Source organism: Lissotriton helveticus, chromosome 4_1 (assembly GCF_964261635.1).
Source record: "Lissotriton helveticus chromosome 4_1, aLisHel1.1, whole genome shotgun sequence".
NCBI classification, from domain to species: Eukaryota; Metazoa; Chordata; class Amphibia; order Caudata; family Salamandridae; genus Lissotriton; species Lissotriton helveticus.
Window position 1 is genome coordinate 608,785,140 of NC_136063.1, and position 20,354 is coordinate 608,805,493.

Below are 20,354 nucleotides of genomic sequence, written 5' to 3' on the forward strand. Positions count from 1 at the left end.
AGGCATTTAGTAGTAGTAAAGCTAGCATTACTTACTTTACTACTACTAAACTGAGACAAAATCCTAACTTTACGACTTTCAGTATTCACAAAAGGGATTTACTAGCAGTAGAGTAAGGATTCCTAACTTTACTACTACTAAACTGAGAAAAATCCTAACTTTACCACTTTCGGTATTCACAAAAGGCATTTAGTAGTAGTAAAGTTAGGAATCCTAACTTTACTACTACTAAATGCCTTCTGTGATTACTTAAAGTAGTATGTTTAGGATTTTGTCTCAGATTAGTTCTGTGAATCAGCCCCATGGTGTTTATAAACCCAAAGTGGTACCCTCACGGAATCTACATTGCCGTGTCATGTCGGACTAGGATGACGGAAGGAATGACCCTTAAGGTGAGGTTAGTCACTACCTGAGCCTATATTGGGGTACTTGTATTAAACATAAAACTAGAAGGAGTTTATATTAAGGGCCTCAATTGACAGTTTGTTTCAAATGCCGTTGCACCTCAAGTGGTTACTTATCTATTGGCTTTAGAATGTGATATTCTCCTCTTCATGTCATACAACTGATTGTATATGAGATCACCTCAAGTGGTTCCTTAATAGAGATGATGACAATGGGTACGAGCGAGAACTGGAAAGCACCCTAGGGCATCATAGAAAGCAAAGTGCAAAAACAGGCTCCGTGCAATACTTATTTAAAGGCCACTTTTGTGGACCTGCTTATATTTTGTATTTTTTCCATGAGAATGAAGGCAGGGAGTGCATGGTTGTATATATTTTACTGTAAGGATTTTATTTAATTGAACAGTTAATAAATACATTCTTTACATATATTTATATATTTGTGGTATTATTAAGTTGTTCTTTTATAAAAAAAAAACCAATTTCGGCTGGATGTACTATCTTATTGTATACTGCATTTAAACTGAAACTTTATATCACCTCGTTTAGGCTACACTTTGACTACTCAGCAATGCATCACAGAATCAAGAAGGCTTGAGAGGCCATTTTCTCCATTCCATACCAAGTACCTAGTTTTGATATTGCTAAAACCCCCGTCATTACAGGCATTGGGAAAAGTTTGACATTACAATGATTGTTTCAATTGCATCTCTTGACTGATTTTTCAAAGATTATTAGGGCTTTTAATGATATGTGTTTCCCCTGTACCAAGTAAGCTTGCCTTGGACCTAGTTCATGTAAACCTAAAACATGTTCCTGAGCTGTGTAGCCATGTCCACGAGAGTCTAGGAGTAGAGCGTAGTCTCCAGCAATGTCATGCTTCCAAGCCCAAGAATCCATTTGCTAAAAGATATTCGACTTGAGGATGATCACCAGTTTTTTACCACTATAAAGTTCTCTGTCACTCAAAAGCACACAGTGTCACGCACATTAACCTTTGCCCAACACAGCTGTCTCATGATGATGGCAGAGATGGGTACACTTCTGTATTTGCTGTAAATGTCATGGTTAATATTGTGTGTTAGGATTTCAATGTGTACCTTTATGCTCTGCAAGGTAATAGTCACACGGGTCTCATTGGTGAGTGGCAGCTGGTGGCTGCCACCACTGGTCGGGGCACAGCGATAGGAAGACCTTTCAGGATCAGAAAGATATGTATTCTATGTGAGAGTCCCTGCAAGTCACTGTCAGGTCTCGGGGGGCTGGCTTCAGTGGTGCCTGCCACAGGGAGTACAATAACAACAGGCCTGTTTGAGGAAGAGAGTACAGCGTGTACTTGCCACCACACACAAAGATCCTCTCTCCTTGTTTCTGAAGACACAAACCCCGAGGAGGACAAGGAAAGTATGATTGTAGGCACTCAGAGGGAATTGTGTGACGCTGCTGTGCTTAGATTACTGAAAGCACAAAGGCTTACCTCTCCTCTCCACCTGCATGCTGGTGCTGAATATGGGAGGCATTGTTGCTTTCATTGCGCACCAGGAGGAAGCATTATTCCGCATAATGCCTGAAACTGATTTTCTGCTACTTGTTGTTGAATTTATAAATCTATATGGATTTTATTATTTCATTTTTCCCTCATTTTTTTGATCATTTCTATTAGACTATGGTGAATTCCTCCATGGCATGGAAAAACATGTTTTTATTTTAATATGTGTATTGGACCTTTCTTACCCCCTATAAATTAGCAGTTCAACTTGTTCAAGGTGTATTTTCTTCTTTCAGTCTTTGAAATTAATAATTGACTTCTCCCAGCTCCTGGTACTGGGAGGGTAGCAAGGAAAAAAAGAAGCCTCAGTAATTTCAGGGTTCATACAGGATCCAAGCCCATTCTCACATGGGAACTGTGTGGTAAAGTGTAGACTTTCTATGAAAGCATACAACATATATTCATGGAGATGGAAAACGAAACAGCTTTTGTTTTAGTTTAAGTTATATGATTTTATTTCGAATTCAACTACCAAAAACTCAAGCCTCTGTTTATATACCGACATGTGATTAAGATAAGTAAGGAGTCATCATTTTCAATTATTTCCAATGATCCAAATATCCGTGTGTGGTCCTTCTGGCAGAAGCTGGTTTGGTGCTTATGCTACAAAATCAAGGATTTTTTGCTTTGCACACAAACGGCATGGATGTAGTGCAACTCACGTCATTCCATAATCCAGGTTCTTTGGATGATCTAAGTGCTGTGGAAGATACAAAATACATTATATATTTACCAGTCTATTTCCAGGATGCCATATAACTAAAGACAACATTTAAGGATAAACAGCAGACGACATCGGCTCCAGAATTTTCAGAATCTCCTTTTCGATGTTTGTATTCGATGTTTGCATTACCTACCATGTATTTCAACTCACATTGCTTATACCATGAGGTTACTACTTCAATCACACATAGCCTAAAGTGCAAAATATGTTTCTACATATGTGCCTAGTCATTACTTTATGCTTCCAGCCCCTGAACTGGTCAGCGGTCATTGATCCTCACGTCTTTTAATAGTTATGCTATTACTACTTGATAAATAGCAAATCGCCAAATACTGGGGGATGGGGAGTTCTTAAGGCAGCCACACTGGCTAAAAGATGCTACACACAGCCAGAAGCAACTGGCCTACTACAGGGAACTGATGCAAATGCAAAGTCACCCGAAATGTATCTGGGAACCGCTTCTAGCTCATTTGCAATCACTGGACACCACACCTCCCTAGATCACAATATGCACAAATATATCCCTGTACTCTTATATTTATTTGTGGGGATGAGATCGATGAGGGCCGGCTGCATAATATCAAACTGGGCAACATCCTACATAATAGGCTATGACATCCGCACCTCCTCTCTGTATTTCAAGACGGTATATGTGACGAATATTTGCCAATGCTGGTTTAAGCTGCTCTATTGAACAGACAACTGCAATGCTCTCTGTCTTCCAGACAATATATATGACAGCACCCCTTATTCCCTCCTTCCTTTTCCCTTTTTTCCCCTCCCCCTTCTTCCTCTCCCTGTCCATTTTAAGGTCACTGCTCTGTGTTTTGTAAAAGCATCTTTTGGAATGTACCCTATATTCTCTTAAATGCCAATAACAAAAACAATAAAAACTACTATACCGCTATTTAACAAGCAAATAATGATACTTCTTTCTACGGGTTGAACCCGTAAAATATATTCTATCTTCAAAATTAATCTATGATGCTAAATCCCTGCATACATTTTTTGACTGTGACTTAAAACTTCCCATTGTTGCCTTTCCTTTTTCTGTTACTTTTCATCCTCTGCCCCTCATCGTTTTGTGTACAGCCTACTCTAAGTCATGGGCATGTTTGTATTAAGCTCTATTATTGTATTACCGTAAATTGCTGTAAGCACTCAAATACAATTACAATACAATACATGTTCAAATTGCTCAATAGATTGATACATTTCAGAATTAGGAGAGTTATGTCTGACTGGATCAGTAGATCAAATTAAAAATACGAAGACGCAAATTACTCTCCAAGTGCTTGCAGTACTTTTGCACCCAATGTACAGGTGGTAGTAAAATATGGTCAACAATATATACAATACTGTTGATGTCCATTTCGCATGCGTTATTAGTGCATATTGGCTATTTCAAACATGTGGTTACTACAAGCTAATTGTAATTCATATGTTCCAATGCAAATTACAAGCAATTTGAGCTTATTTCTCAGTAGGCGATAGCTCTAATATGGAGGCAAACACCAGACAGATAACAGCACAGGTCTAAATAACGATGTAAGTGTTAAAAAATTGAAGGTCCACACCAAACCACAGATACATGTGATAGCTTAGGAATTCGTTCATAGAAGCATGTTTGTAGAAATAGATGATGACAACTTGGGAAGGACAGACACCTAGAAATATGCAGATAGTACTGAGTGACAACGTGAATTCAAGCAAAGCTGAAACTTGAAGGGGTTCCAACTGAAAGCCTTATTTAGAGTTTGGTAGCCAGAATACTCCGTCACAAACATGGTAGATGCCCTATCTGCCATAATGCCAAAACACACATGCATCTAGCCTCATGGCCAGATTTAATTTTGTTTCATGCAATGCAATGAATAAAGGCAACTTGTTGCAATGCATTCTGTGAAAGGGAGAGAACAGAAATGTGCCATATTTACTAAGTGACGGTGCACTTCTGCTCTCCCCTAGTGCCTTTTGTTGTTATGTTATGCTATTGGATCTTATATAGTGCAGCAACTCACTGCCAAGGAGTATCTCAGGGCTTGCTGTGCCACAGCAGCACAATAGAAATACAACAGCCAGGTTTTCTAAAGTTTTTTTTTAATTTAGAGAGGTCAGGACAGGATCACTGTTATAATTGACTTATGTATCTACTTGCTGTAGCTATGTCTTCCCTGTTGCTCAGCTAGTATGAGTGTTAGAATGCCTGATGAACTCATGGAATGTTTGGGTGCCTGGCTTGAGTGTAGAGTGTCAGTTGATGGCAGGCTGAGCGACAGGGAGGTTGCTCCTGGTGGGGTTTATTCCATCTACTGAACTTAACCTGGAACTAGGCTTTAATAAATACAACCTAATTTATACACCTGGCTCCAAGAACTTTCAATTTACCACATTTGGCGACGATTTCAAGAACCTACCGTGTGCAGGAAAGAGACTGTGCTTAAAGGAGCTTAGGAACTACTGGAACTAAGGAACTTATTAAAAATATTGGAACTACTGAAACCGTAAGGAAAGGAAACGCCTTGGTCAACCTCACCAGTGTCCTCAATCATCTGGACAGCCTGCAGCCCAGGGCGATTGACATTCTACTGCTCATTTTAGTGCAGCTACTGTGGAGATTGCTGCAAATCCTTGGAGGACAAGCTGTTAAATTGATTTACCAGTAGTGAATGGTGTTTGGAATTGGTACCAGCGATGTGTGTTGTAATAACCAGAACTCCTGAGAGGCATTACACTTTAAAAATAAGTGGGCAGAGGCTGGTGGTCTATCGGTTATCCAGCAGCAAACTTCAGCAATGGAGTTAACACCTGACAGCAGCTCCTGTTGGCATCTTATGTGTTTTCTAAGGTGTGGGCAACTTAGCGTGTTGAGTGGAAAATACTGAGGATCCTTAATTTTCGCAAAACACACTTAAGTGTAGGAGCAACTAACTCTGAGATAAGCAGCATTCCCTTGGAGGATCTCGCGCAACATTTTGTGTTTGGACTGGCATGCTCAGGCAGCAGATGCACATGCCTGGGAAGCGGAGTCTGTGGCTATGTTTTATCTGGTGAGTGAGGCCACTTTATTTTTTGTTTTGGATGCATTAAGTGCTCACTACTGCAACATGGCAGTTGAAACGCTGAGATTTAAACATTTCACGAGCCCCACCTCATGCACATGCTCAACGCGCACAGCCTTACCTGTGATGACTCTGTACTGTTTTCTATGATGTGTACTTTCTCTCGAGGCTCATGGCTGCGGCGTGCATTTAAAAACTCTGGACGACAGCAGAGCAGATGAACTCTCTTCTATGCTCACAGAATCTACAAGGCAGCTGCTGGCTGTTGCTGCCCATTCTAGTGGGAACTCATTGATTGGAAGGACCATGACTCTCACTCTAAGAATGCTGAGCCTGGTCTTCTTGCTTAGTGCGGACTTTATGTATGGTTTCAATCTCCTTTCCCTATATGATTTTATAAATTGGCTGCATATATGATGGTATGTATGGTTTCTAAGTCAACCTACCTCGAGAACTATGCAACCTGTGTCTTCAAGCTGGAATTTATACTTGAGTAAAGAAAAGTAAGTGCTGTCTGCGTGTCGGTGTTAACTACTAGATCCAGAACCACCTTTTTAAAATATAAAGACCATGGGTTGGTCGAGGTGTTAAAAATCATTTGACATTTCCTTTTCAGGTATCGGGTTTGGCTTTTTGTATGGCACAGTGATACTTAAGGAAGGTTGCCTTACATTCAAGATCTTGCCCATTCGGATGAAACTCCAGGTGAAGTAGAAAGTGGCAAAGGTATTTTGGAAGATGGTACACCATCCTAAAGGCATTGCCCTTGGGAAATGATTCTTAAGATCAGACGGTATTGGAATACATGATGCATCATAAGCCATAGAAATCAATAAGCATACCCACCGACTCAGACCTCAGTCATAAAGGTAAACATTTTATGTAAATGTTCGATTGTTTGCTTTGCGCAAATGTATTTTGCTAGTAGTATCTTAACAGTCATACAAATACTCCTAGTAACATACCTTTGTGAATAGCAAACAATCCCAAACTGACACAAGAGTTTAAATTTACCTTAGTGAATCAGGCCCTTAGAGTGTCTACAGATGGTGTAAGACTCAGACAAGTAGTGCTAAAAGAAACAAAAACATTTTCATATTTGCAGTATTCTGCTACCCTTTTTAGGTGCACCTTGAGCGTCCTACCCACTTCCAACGTAATGTACAGAAGAATTTCATCAGCTAGAGAATAAGGACAGCAGTAGGGAAGAAATATTTCCTGCTTCAGATTGAAGTCTGAAGTTACTTAAGGGAGGGGAGCAAGTGAAAGATGTAAAGCAAAAGCTTCAGGATCTAATGATCCATGTAAAAATCTTTTAGGAGGCAAGGAACCAACTCTAGTAGGAAACCTAAATTCTCCCAAAGAGATTATAATGCTGAAAAGGCTGCCAACTAGCACATTAGAGTAAGGACAGCTAACCCCAACAAAAACCCTGTCTGAGAAAACCCACAAAAGATAGAGGGCTGTAAGATAGCAGATTCAGATCTTTGGAGTCTTACCAATGCCCAAAGGTTTATTGTATGGTTTTAAATTGTAGCGGCGACAAACTTGTTGTATTGCTTGTAAAACCTCCTAAATAATACCCAATCTGCAAAAGCCCAGTCTCTCAAAAGCCAAACCTTCTACTTAGCCTGCTCAGTGTAGATGAAGGGAGATTTGGCAACCTGAAGGCTAATTGATGGTCGAGGAGAACTCACTCTTTATCTCTGCCCATTCCTGATCCCTATTTAGCCCATATGTTAGATCATTTGATCATTCAATTTTGCAGGTCTACATAGAGATCACTTTCAGACTCAGATCATCATTTTAGATTTTGATGGAATTATTTTCTGGGAGTATTTATGAAGTATGTTTCCATTATCTCTGGTATAATCTATAAGAATTTGTACGTTCTTTCTAGTAGTATAGACATATGCATGTAGGAGTAACACGATGTTTACATTGTTAATTCACAGGACATCTACAGAGGATTCAAGGAACACATTATGCATTTAGTTTGTGTAATGGTAGGACAAAAGTGGGAAAAACGTAGCCCTGTTTAGCTCATTTGTATGTGGTGAACTTTTCCATTTTTCCCCGTTTGTATGCCGCTAAGGCCTATCTTGACTTGTGCTTCCCAAGCATTTTAACTTGCTTCATAAAAGTTAGTGATTGACAAGTTTAATAGTGTGCGTAAAGTCTAAAAATGCATCAAAAAGTGACATCTCTTTATCAGTGGAGAATTCTCAGACAATATTCAGCAGATTGAAATATCTGAAGCCACCCTGTACAGAGTTTAGGATGTTGTGTTCTTTCACTGAGTCATTCAGAAGTTTGAGGATTATATTTGACAATATATTCTCCTCTTTGCATGGGCGTCGATTTACCAAAATGCCAGAGGTAGCAGAAATGACATCACAAACTCTTCAACCTTAATGTCATCACAGGAAGCAACATCATAAAACCCTTGACCTTGATTTTTTCCAGGAAGGCATGTCACATGACCCTATCATCAGAACAATTGACACGCTGAAGTTCCATGATAACTGCCTGATTAGTATACCAGCATAATGCAGACAATTATATGTTTTATAAACCACCTAAATCATGGTGCTGATCGGATCACTGAAAGTTCTGAGGCATGATGCTCACCCTTAATTGTAGTCAGCAATCAAAGCAAGTAAGCCAAACCTTCTCTAAGAGTTTTTTCCCCGAGAAAATTTGAAAAGAATGGGATGACATTTTTCATTTAAAAACACAATTTTCACATAAATTTGCTAAAATGCCATAGGCTCGTAAAGGGCACTCATTAAATATTCAAATACTTTTATGGTGCGCCAAGGCAATTAAACGTGACGTTCCCCAGGATTTGACACCATTTTTCAGCATTTTGTCATGGTTGCCCCCAAATTCCCCTATATAAACAAGCAATTGCAATGCATCGATCTCGCCTTTGGGGGTCTTATATGTATTTAGCAATGCAGCACATTAGCCTGGGTGCTGAAACATCTACTATTGTTTAATATGTAGGGACAGTAAGTACCAAACTACGTGACACGCTAGGTATGGGAAAACATGTAGAGAAATATCGCCTTTCACCAGAGAATGGTATAGTCCAACGCTCTATTTTTAATATAAAAGCAGGGCCTTCGGTGGTCATATCACTGAAAATACAATATTTGAAAAAACTATTATTGTCTATTTGTGCTTTGGGTATAAGCCTGTCTGCTCGTGCCAAGCTACCAAGGGGGTGAGCAGGGGTTATCTAAAGTGTGTATCACCCTTACCCTAAGTAGAAGCAAGGTCCCTACTTGGACAAAGGTACCTGACTGGAAAACGAACAGGAAATATTCTCTCCTGCAAATTCATGTACCTCTCAATGGTATTACGTTAACTGTGTTAGTAGATATAGTTCCCATAAGCCCAGTGGTTGTGAAGGAAACTTTAGAATGCACTGTTAGAAGTTGGCGAAAGGAAGCATATGCACAAACACCAAACCGCATGGTGCTCACCTGACAAAGAAGGAACCCTACAACCACGAGCACCCATCCAGTGTACACCATGTTGGGCCAAATCCACGCTAGACCACCCTCGAAGAGATGCCAAACCTGTTTCATAGATCATTTATTGTTTATTTTTTTAAAGCGTAATGTGTGGGTGGTGCCACAGCGTTCCAAAAGTTTTTTTAAAATAATCTATGTGCCTAACCCCTCTACATTTGTCCTGCCAAATGCATGTTTGTGAGGAAGTTGTCTGCAATATTGTGGGTTCTGTAAGAGTCCTGTCCGGATCCCACAGATGTTCTAAGACCACACAAGGGAGACAGTGACAGACAGGCAGCAACGAGTCAACGCAGCCATGGAAGAACAACAAAACAATTCCCACCGGACTGACCATGTGAAACAGAAAGCGTTAAAAAAAAACACAAGTATAAAATGGTCAAATCAAGATAAAGCATTCTCGCATATGGGTATATCTTGTTTGTTTCCCATCTGTGGCCCCTTGTATGCCCTCCCTAAAAATCAGTCCCAGAGACAGTACTGGTTCAGAAACCTAGAAGTAAGTTAATATGATACTTGCAATGCTTTTGCTGAAAGTAAGTTGAGGTGCCGAATATGCAATTGTTAAGCTCCGGGTCACCTTTAACGAGTTTTACATCTTCTTGCTTCCACTTGGGCTGGTGTTTTGAAACGATGAATGATTTATCATAGCAGCTTCCTATAACTGGAAAGTAAAATGTAAGTGGAAAGCTAGCTGCTAAAAAGTGTGCTGGGGAAATGAGGATCAGCTGTCTTGAAGTGTGAAGTTCGGAGACATTGCCAGTGGCTCAGAGATCAAATGGTAGAGAAATGACTGCACAGTAAGAGTGCAAGAACTTCTAATTAGGTAACAAGTAGTGACTTTCTTTTGATTCATTGCATGGCTTGGTAATCAATCTGTTTGTCTTTGAACAGAAAGGAAAATGCTCTGAAGAAATGGGAAGTAGATTTACAATTGGACTTCTTCCATCCTTGCCCTTGCTTCTGTGGTGCAGTTCGTGTGCAATGAAAGCTTACCGTAGTGACGGGTGCCCCCCAGGAGAGTCCATGCACTCTTTCTCCCCAGCACCTGTAGAGGCAGGCTGCATGGCAGGGGCGCTGCCATTCTGTTGTTCTCTGAGCCGATGTCAAAGCGACGAGCATGCGAACTGCAGCCGACCTGCCTTCTGTGAATCTGTCCTACCCGGAAGTAAGTGTGAAGCGCACCTTCGGAAGCATGGCAGCATTCATTGCATGGTGTTAGTGCACTACGAGTGTATGACATTTTAATGCTCAGCCTTTGGCAGTAGAGGGAAAACAGGCGCAATAGGGACAGGAGAACAGGGCTAATGTGCGCGTCTCTCTTTGGTGCACAGGAGCCCTGCCCATACTGAGGCGCTGGACGCCTGACTTCGGTCTTCGCAAACAATGCGCACTACTTTAAAACAAGTATTTGCAATGCAACTTGCATTTACGCGAGACGTATTACATTACAAATGTGAGTGCGGCTTTTAAGAAAGGCACGAACGGGAGTGGGAGTGGGTGAGGGCGTGCGATAAGTCAGAACTGCAGGAGGGGGCTGGGGGAGAACACAGGGCTGAAAATAGTGTTGGAGTATAGGGGCCAATACAAATGACAAGATGGCCGTCAGGTTGAGGAACTAACAAGCTGAAAACCAATAAAAAGGCAGCATTTAGGTTGTAAGCTCATCCAAAAGATGGGCGGAGAGTGGGTGGGGCTTAAACGAAGCTTCCCGGCTACAGTTTATACTGGTCTCAACAAGACAGCGCAAGCGCTGCCTAGGCAAGACCTAAAAATGACATCAAATAATTAAGTGTAGTGTAGTTCCTATATTCCCAATAAGCTCTGCGCATTGGAATAATATATCCTGTAGTTTAGACGTAGGACTGAGGTTGACTAGGACTCTACCGAATATATTAAACTTAATTGTGAGTGCCAGCTAGCTCAGAGGTCACTAGAAACTTTCTCGAATTCACAAGAAGGGATTAGTTTCTGACAACCGCATAAACATGACAACTTTGTTTCCCCAGGATAAGAACAGTCTAGTACAAGGAAAGACAAGGGAAGAAGTAAGTGAGGTGTAGCTTAAGTTTAGTATTCTTTGCCAAGAATCTATTCCAAGAATTCTCTAAGGGTCTAATTAGCTTGGTTTTAGAATGAAGGAGGTCTTGTATCTCTCTCTCAGGACTCGATTTCCCAGCAACCTGCAAGGGTAGCCTGGAAACACCGGAGCTGGATTTCTCGGCAGGAGAAAAGACAGCGTCTCTCAGTGCATCAGCTGGAGGGTCAGCTTCCTTCGGCACTTGCTGCTGCAGGGAGTTGGGCAAGTAGTTAGTTGATCTGCTCCAAACCACTGTGTGTTTGTCTGGGCAAATGTAGGCATATTTATACCTTGAAGGTGCCGAGTTTGACGTATGATTGGACATAATAACGTCACTCAAAGACTCAGTTCTTTGAAAACTCCATGATTTCCTAGATAAATTAGTATTCAGGTGAGGAGAAGTCCCTAGCTGCTGAAGGCGGGTTTTTCTAAAAAATCGTTGTTCATTCTCGGAACTTAGTGGAAGTAGCTATGCCGTATTTGGGCTGCATAGGCTCAGTCTAAATATGGTAATGATTTCTATGCCTATATAAGGATCAGGTAATTTATACCTATATATGGGCATGAATCGGGAAAATTACACTAGGGTCCCAGATTCCTACACAACACCCACTCCACGATATTAAGTTCAATAAAACAAAATGCATAAGCACTGAACATATCTAAGGCAAGTGTTTACAATCCCACCCAAAATACAAATTGGATTTGGAATTTTTGTTCACATGAAATAAGTATAAACTGTATGAAAAAATATGTCTCAATCGATATGAAGCATAGTATGAGAGCATACATTCTAACATTTATGAAAGACGAAATTACATTAATGAAATGTCTCTTTAAGGTACATAAAAAAAAAGTCGCTACTATCCCATAGCATAATATTTAAACTGTTTCGTTTTTAGGACATGACCAAATATTGTCATTAGGAAGTTTTCAAAAGAAATCTTGTTCTCTAAGAATAGTTCTACTTTAAGCAGATTACTCTGTGCCAACAAGTTCTATTTTGGAAAAAGTTCAATTTGTTAGACGGTTTGTTTTTGAAAAATGAAGGCCGAATTTCAGAGTTCAGGGAACGCTGTGTGAAGGAATCAAAAGTTATTCTCAGTGTCAGGAGAAAACATCAGATCGTCTAGGCTGGCAAAGAAACCATCTACCATAGTATGCGACAGTGGGACCACTTCAGTTAGCAGGTTAAATATGCATAGATGAGGATCATCGCTGTCATTGTTTGATGCATTAGCAATGTCCGCAATAGGTGGTACCTGTGTGCCTGTAGTGTCTCGTATCTCACCCTCAGTTAGACTTGCCGGTGAGACCTCAATGAATGCCGTCATCAGAATGGGCAGCCGTTGGGGGCAACACGATACATGAGTCGTTACCGGACCTAGCAAAGCGTCAACATCCGATGGCAGGACTGATGGAAGTGTAAGACAAATGTCCAACACGCATTCCTCTCCGCAAAGCAGGCATCGCAGAACAGGTAAGATGCAATCTTGCCAGATTGGTCTGAACGAAAGGAACCAAGTTGTGTTCAGATCTCTTAAACAAGCCAAGCCAAGAATCTGTGTAATTCTCTCACGATACCTCATGGCAAGGAGGGCTTGTTCCATGGTAGTCTGGGTATCGCTGGTGACTGGACTTGCCATATCGGAGCAGAAGGAATAAAAATAGAATTCCTGCTACGAGTCCAAAGATGAGAGGCAGGCCGCCGAACACAGAGTGCACGAAATTTGGAAAAATGAGGAGGACTGCATCAAATGGTGCTAACAGTCCCGTAAAAATTGGCTTAAATACATGTGCGATGCCACTGGTATCAGACATATTTAAGATTTGACTTAACATTTCCTGCGGAATGTACTGGGCAGTTTGTTGATAATGATGCATGTATCTCTGCAGAAGTCCTTGCAACTTGCAGATCATACGTTTCTCTAGACGAGGTCAGTGGCACAGTTTTTTGTAAGAGAATGGCTTTCATTCTGCTTAAAGTATCAATTTGTATAGAAGAGATATTCAGGGAGGGCCATAACGCCGTCTCCCTTTCTGTCTTGCTCTTTGGATACAATACTTGCATACAACAAGTGACCCTAGATGACACTCTAACTAGATACGCTTTTCCTGGCAACATGCCACAACAGCTGTGGTCATTGAGCATAACGTAGCTGCCATTGGATAGCTGCCTGAAAATTGGTTCTATCACTGTGGAGGGTGTACCGTGCAGGTGGCATGAGAGGTTATTTGCAGAACCTTAGCTGGCTCCGTGTAAATTAATACCTTGTCACAAAAGTGTACCACTTAGTGAGTTCTTACAATTTTTACCACTAAGGAATACCTCTTTTCCCCCATTCCAGCATTTGTGTGTCTATGGTAAAGTCCAGGTTGACTTAATGTATTCTTTACCCAACCATTCATACAGGCCCGCTGGTAAAAGCTGTAGATAATACTGAAATTGGAAAATCGTCACTGGTATCGTGATGGTGCCATGTATTATCCATTCAATGACAGGCTTCTCAGAAACTGTCAATGGTAATCTTTCCAGTTTTTCAATGCTAAGCACTGTATAGTCTGCTCCTTTTTGTGCCAAAGAGATTTGTTTATCTATAAGGTTAAACACAGTAAACAATGACGTGGTGTTGATTAGACGCCATGGCACGTAGCCTGAACGGAGATTTTGTAACGTCCAGCCTAGCAGCATTATAGAATGTAATTGAGACTGGCCATGTTGTAACATTAGCAAGTCTTGCTCTATTATGTCAATTGCAGAGGATACAATGCTGTCCAAAGAATATATTCTGGAGGACAGAGTCATTAACCCGTTGTCCACTATAGAGAGACTTTTCGCTAAATTAATACGATCAATTTCTCGTATTTTTTCTGCAGTTTCCATTTGCGTTATTTTCCATGCTTCATTGTAAGCAGCATATATACCGGCGTATATGAAACGTTTTTGACATGGTTTGCGAGGCCCCATTAAGAAATCTCGCAAATCATTGCCTTCTTTAAGTACAGATAAGTGTTGTTTGATTTCTGGAAGTGTAGATTTATGTAGCCACTCAAGGCATAGCTTTCCTACACTGTAAGTAGTTACTATCCCTGGATGTTTTCTTTGGGAGTATCTTGGATCTGGCCTGTTCATTTTGAACCCTTGAGTTATGTTCAGGAATCTATCTTGACAAGTTATTCGTGTCTGTGGGCCAGATTAACCATTTTTTCCAATCAGGATTAGTTCTGTTTTGAATTAAAATCTGTTTTACGTCTACCTCCTCATCCGCAGAGTTATTGCTGTCAGGTGAGGGCTTTGGTATGGACGATTTGTTTAAATGTTTTATCTTAGCCAGGCCAAGACAAGAAGTTTGTTGAACAGTGTCATTTAAAAATATAATTTGTTCTGGTATGATGCAGGCTCTGAACAAGGCTTCTAAACCTTGCACCTGCCAATCTTTTGTGCCCCAGACAGTTTTTGTCCAAATGTTGTCTTTCCAAAAGTCAAACCCTAATGTAGACAGCTGAGCATAAACGTTTGCAGAATAAATTTGTTTAGTATTGGTCAGCATTGTTTTCATTCGTGTCTTATTTTCATTTTTAAAATAAAATGTTTCTGGATTTGTAACATTAAACCCTGAGAAGTACGGAAACTTTTCATAAAATGTTTTTGAGTTGCTCTTTGGCTGCATTGGGCAATGTTCCTATTGATTGTAAGTAAAAACATTTCTAGCGCATGCAGATTTATGCAAATAATGGTGACCATAATGATTTAAAACAATACATTTGTTCATAATCTGATGAATCTTCTAGGTATTCATGTTCTGTAAATTTAGCTGACATTTCTAAATCTGTCATCATATTGTTAACAGTTTCAAAGTCCCAATCGTCATAAAATGTGCTGGATGAAACAAAGTCACTCAAAGAAACCTTAAACTGGTGTAGAATCTTCAACAGCTCCACCGGGCCATAGATGTCATAATCAGTTCTGTCCCATGCTATACCTCCATATATAAGAGCGGCTGTGATGTTCACTGATGACAGGTCTCTTTTTTCACGATGAGATGATGTGTGAGGTGAACTTACCGGAGCCTTGCTGGGGGGGCATTGTTTGTTTGAGGCCGCTTTTGGTTTAATCTTGTTGGCCTCGCTGCCCTGTGTTTTAGCGCCCAGTTTCCCCCTGCCGCCGCAGCTTTTGTCCAGCCGAGCGCGGCCTCTGTGGGGGGGGAGGCCGTGGGCGAGGAGGACGAGCACTACCATTACCAGCTGCCCTAGTGGCCGGAAGCCGCCTACGGTTAAACCGCGTCAGGAGGCGCATAAATTTCAGCATCAACCCCGCGTCGCGGGAGAAGCCTGGGACAAGGGTGGGGCCGTCTGCGGCCGTCCTAGGCCGGACGAGGCTGGGCTGGGCCCCCCCCCTGACATCGCTTCTCTTGGACAGTAAGCACTTAAAACGGACTGCTGCATTACGACTGCAGGTGGTTGTTATTGGGACCTTAATTGCTATTGCCATATCTGCTTATACTAAGTGTTATTATCCACATTATGGAAAAAAGGAGAGTGGGAGACAGGGTGGTGGGTACGCTAGACGCTTTCCTTACAAGGGCAAAATCAGTACTAATCAATGAGATTAAGGCCACTGAACGTAGGCTTTCCCTGGATTCTCCCTCTCTGGGAGGAGTTCTCTTCTATGTGCGCAGGTCCCCCGTCTCAGATAATCCTTGATGCTGCTGCTACAAGTTCTTACTCATCGAAGGGGTCACCAATTTTACTACCGTCCACCCCTCCCCAGACCACTCCCTCGCCCGTGAGTACTGCAAGCAGTCATGCTATGGTCACAACTAGAGGGATGAAGGCTACGGGTGCTACCACTAGGGACCCTCCTATTAGAAGAAGGAAGGGGCGAGGTGCTAAGAGTCCACTACCCATCCCAGCTCCTAAGGGCCAGAGTGGAGTATTTGTCTTTGGTAATCAAAAGCCCAATCCTGCAGTCAACCCCCCTTTGTCACTAATTGCTCCTTTGTTGTCTAAAAATGACATTTGCTCCATATTAAAGGAGCAACTGTCAGCCCTTCTAGAGCCACTATTGAAAAGACTAAACTCGGTGGGCTCTAGACTATCCAAAATTGAATCGGCGATTGCACAAACTCAGAAAGTAACCCAGGCACGGCCTAGCAACCAGGTGTCATCTAGCACCCCAGTCGTGCAAGTAGGGGTAATTCACAGGGACCAGGGAGGTTCCAAGGTAAACGCCCAGTTAATGGGGGGAGGCGAGGTACAAGCTGGGAGGGTTGGGAGGACACTCGAGCCCACAGTAGGCATGGATAAGACCTTGACCACTAAAAGACCACCTGTGGTAGAGGAAGCACGGAGGGTGGATAATTCCAGTAATGTTGCACGGGAAAAGAAGAGCCCCTACCTCCATCTGCCATTTGAAGCTACTCCCTTCACAGTCATCTTAACTAATGTTCCACATCTTCCCCAGGGTGGCTACGAACACTGGTCAACTCTTAAAAATAAGTCCCTTGATTTCCTTAACAAAAAAACGGGAATAGGGGAGGCCTTATTTTACGAGTTCAAAATGGTCAGACAAATAGATTGGGTCGGTCACTCCTCAAAGTCCATTCCGGGAGACTGTGTAGTCTTGAGTTTTAGGTCCCCAGGCTTGGTCCGACACATACTTGAGCTGTCTAGCTATGTCCCATCCGACAGGGCCTCTATTGGCATTCTACCCCTTGGCTCTTTTTTACAAACAAAATAGTTTACCTAACCACAGAGGAGTAGGTGGCCCTCTGAACGACTTCCTAAGACCCGACCTTACAATACAGCTCAACAATCGTTATGAGGCTCTCTCCTCGCTTGAAGATAACGATTGACTGGGTACGTGTGTGCAGGTGGACCCTGTAGGGGGCCCTAGTAAGGCGGTAGCCGGTGTCCACTTGACGCCTGGCTGCTTCACTACCCGTTCATCCCCTGTGGTACCGATGCCTGCTGAACACCACTTGGTTAATGTAATAGGCACAGATTGGGCTGGTTTTGCTTCCCAGAAGTCTTCCCTGGTTCTTGCCTCGTTGAATATAGCTGGATTAGAATTGAAGGCGGTTTCTGATGAATGGTCTTCATTTATTAATGGAGTGGATATCTGGGCATTCCAGGAAACATGGTCTATTAATCCTGTGTTCCACGCTGGTTATCAAACCTTCTCAAAACCAGCATTAAGAGAGCATAGAGGAAGACCTCTGGGTGGTCTAACTTGTTGGGTAAGGCAGCTTGAGGGGATCACAGTAGAGGAGATAGCCTTGGATAGCGGGATATTCAAGCTATTAGAGTCAAATCTGTTAAAGGCCTTGACTTGCTCCTGTTTAACGTGTATGCAAGGGGTCAGCCGGGCGGGAGATCCTCCCAGGTTGTTAACACCCTGGATTCTCTTGTGGCTGATGTTCCTTCTAATGTTAACGTCGTAGTTGCAAGCGACTTTAATACCTGCTTTGAGCCCCTAGACACAGATGATGGTAGACTCAGAGTTGAGGTGGATGAGATTTGGGGCATGCCCCAACTGATCCTCCCCCCTATTAAAAAATGGTCTGAAGCAGCCCTTCAACTCAAAGGGATGTGCTTGGAATAGGGCTTCAGGGCAGTCAATGGTAGGACAGGGTCTGACGCCCTGGGAGCGGCGACCTTCGATAATGGGCATACCAAAAGCAGGACCAACTATATTTTAGTGAAAGTCGAGTTCTGGCATTTAGTCAAAGATATGGTAGTCCAAAGTCGCCCCGAGAGTGATCACAACCCATTGGTTCTCTCATTGAATGATGGGAGTTTCTACAGCCCTCGTGCATCCGGAGCTGCGTCTGGCTCCAACCAAGTAATTTTGGCCAACGACCTGAGGAGGGTACGTTGGGCAAAGGTTGCCCTAGATGATAAGAAAGTGCAAGAGATCAGGGCTTTAGTCTCAGGTTCACTAAAGGAAATGAATGAATGCGGTAATCATGAGATCCTCAATGCTAATTTAACTAGGGTCCATGATGAGCTCTTTGTAGGGCTAAAAAAAATATTTTATAAATACAAGTCCAATTAGAAAGATCCCCATTCTGAAATTTAACTCCTGGTACAACAAGACATGCAGAGCTGCCCACAAGTATTTAAAGGCAGCCATCAAGTCAAGGAACCTTTGTTCTATTAAGCAGACACAAATGACTTATACATTTTCCCTGAGAAAGGCAAAGAGGGATTGGGACGAGGGGCACTGGCAGGATTTACTGTCAGTATGCAAAGGTAGGAATATGACCCAGTTCTGGGATTTGATAAAATGGGGCAACGGGCAACGTTCAATAATCCCTAATAACAAGGTAGAACCACATCGATGGGTTGCCTTTATCGAAGCCCAATTCCAGAATAACAACACTAATGAGGCACCCGCTTCTCCTCCGATTTCCCCAGAAACACCCCTAGTCTTTACTATTAAAGGGGTGGAGGCAGTTCTCAAGGCCACACCTAGTGATAAGGCCCCTGGGCCTGATTGTATTCCGGAGGATTTATTTAAGCAGGACTCTGATCCCTGACCCCTACATTACGAACCTTCTTAATGCAATAGCAGTGGGATGTCTTGTCGGCCCTTGGGATGCCTAAGGATCTGGTCTCTTTGGTGGTCAGGCTTCATAGGTTTAATTATGCACAAGTCCGCTGGGGAAAGCCAGGGGAGGTCACAAACAAATTTGCAGTGGAAAAGGGCGTCCGGCAAGGATGCGTTTTGGCCCCCACTTTGTTTTCACTTTTTATTAACGGGGTTGTGCGGTATTTTGACAATCAACCAACGGATGCACCCATGCTGGCAGGCCAAAGAGTCCCCCTGCTCATGTTCGCAGACGATACGTTAATTCTATCCAAGACGAGACAGGGGCTACAGCTGGCCCTGTCTCGTTTTGAGGAGTTCTGCTGCGAATGGTATTTCATGGGGCAAGGCCTGTAACTTCAAGGGTTTTCATGAGCAGGAAACGCTTGGAGCAGACTAATGTTGGTCACCACAGCTGAAACTATTGGTATTGAAACACTCACAGCTAGCTGGAGCCCTGTTAAAGGAACATAGCCAATCAATTACTAAACCCATTGTTCCTGTTGTCAAAATGTATACTACGAAAATCATTCCCGCAATCTCAGGCCCAGAATAAATTTTTGAGAGCAATCGTGGGCCTCCCTAAATCAACTCCGCGTATTCCCCTTATGTTAGACCTTGGTTGCCAGGCAATTGAGGACATTGCAAGGTTTAGGATGTTGGTGTTTTTGAGAAGGCGTTGGATTACTCCCGAACTCCACTTATTCGCCAGAGGCTTGATCGAAGTTAGGGGGTTGGATAATGCCAACAAAATGATATGGTTAACAGCATCAAATCTCTGCTCACCAAGATGGGGCTGAGAGAATTGTGGGATTACCCAGAGACTGCGATATTTCCTCCCAAAACTGCTTACAAAGCAGCATATTGAACCTCATTAAAATCGAGAGGTTCTCTTCTTTGACCTGTTCATCACTGGCTAGACACTACTGTGAACTCAAAGATGAACCAAAAATGGAAAGCTATTGGGATCTTATAACAAAGCCAAGAGATCGCAAGCTTTACCATCAGTTCCGTGTGGAGTCACTCCCTACGAGGAAATTCACATGTAAATGGTCACTGGGTACAGGAGATATGTGTCCGTTTTGTCCAGAGCATATCGAAGATATTAGCCATCTTCTCTATGTCTGTCCTGCCTACCAGCTCCCCCGAAGCATGTGGCTTAAACCTATTTGTAGATCTTTGGGTACCAGTTCTGGAATGGTCGCTAAAAGGCTATTGAAAACTGGTTGCAACGATATTGCTGTTATAGGGGTGTCTAAATTCTTGAGCTGGTCTTGGGCTATTCGGGAAAAAAGAAGGGGTCTTCAGAGCTAAATGTGTTTTTATATATGGCTTGGTAGAGTTTTACCTTCAAGGCACTTGCCTTTCTTTAATATGAAAAGTCTTGTCATTGTACCACATTTTA

The 20,354-nt window shown here is 42.3% G+C and overlaps 1 protein-coding gene across 1 annotated transcript in view; it reads right to left on the reverse strand.

The window, feature by feature from the left end:
• Window positions 1–2,447: 2,447 nt before the first annotated feature.
• Window positions 2,448–20,354, reverse strand: part of LOC144828035 (lectin-like) — a 333,296-nt gene continuing 315,389 nt past the window's right edge. Inside the window, exon 6 of the mRNA XM_078686172.1 lies at window positions 2,448–2,653. Coding sequence (XP_078542298.1) covers window positions 2,565–2,653 — 89 coding nt within the window. The 3' untranslated portion in view covers window positions 2,448–2,564. The remainder of the gene's footprint in view (window positions 2,654–20,354) is intronic.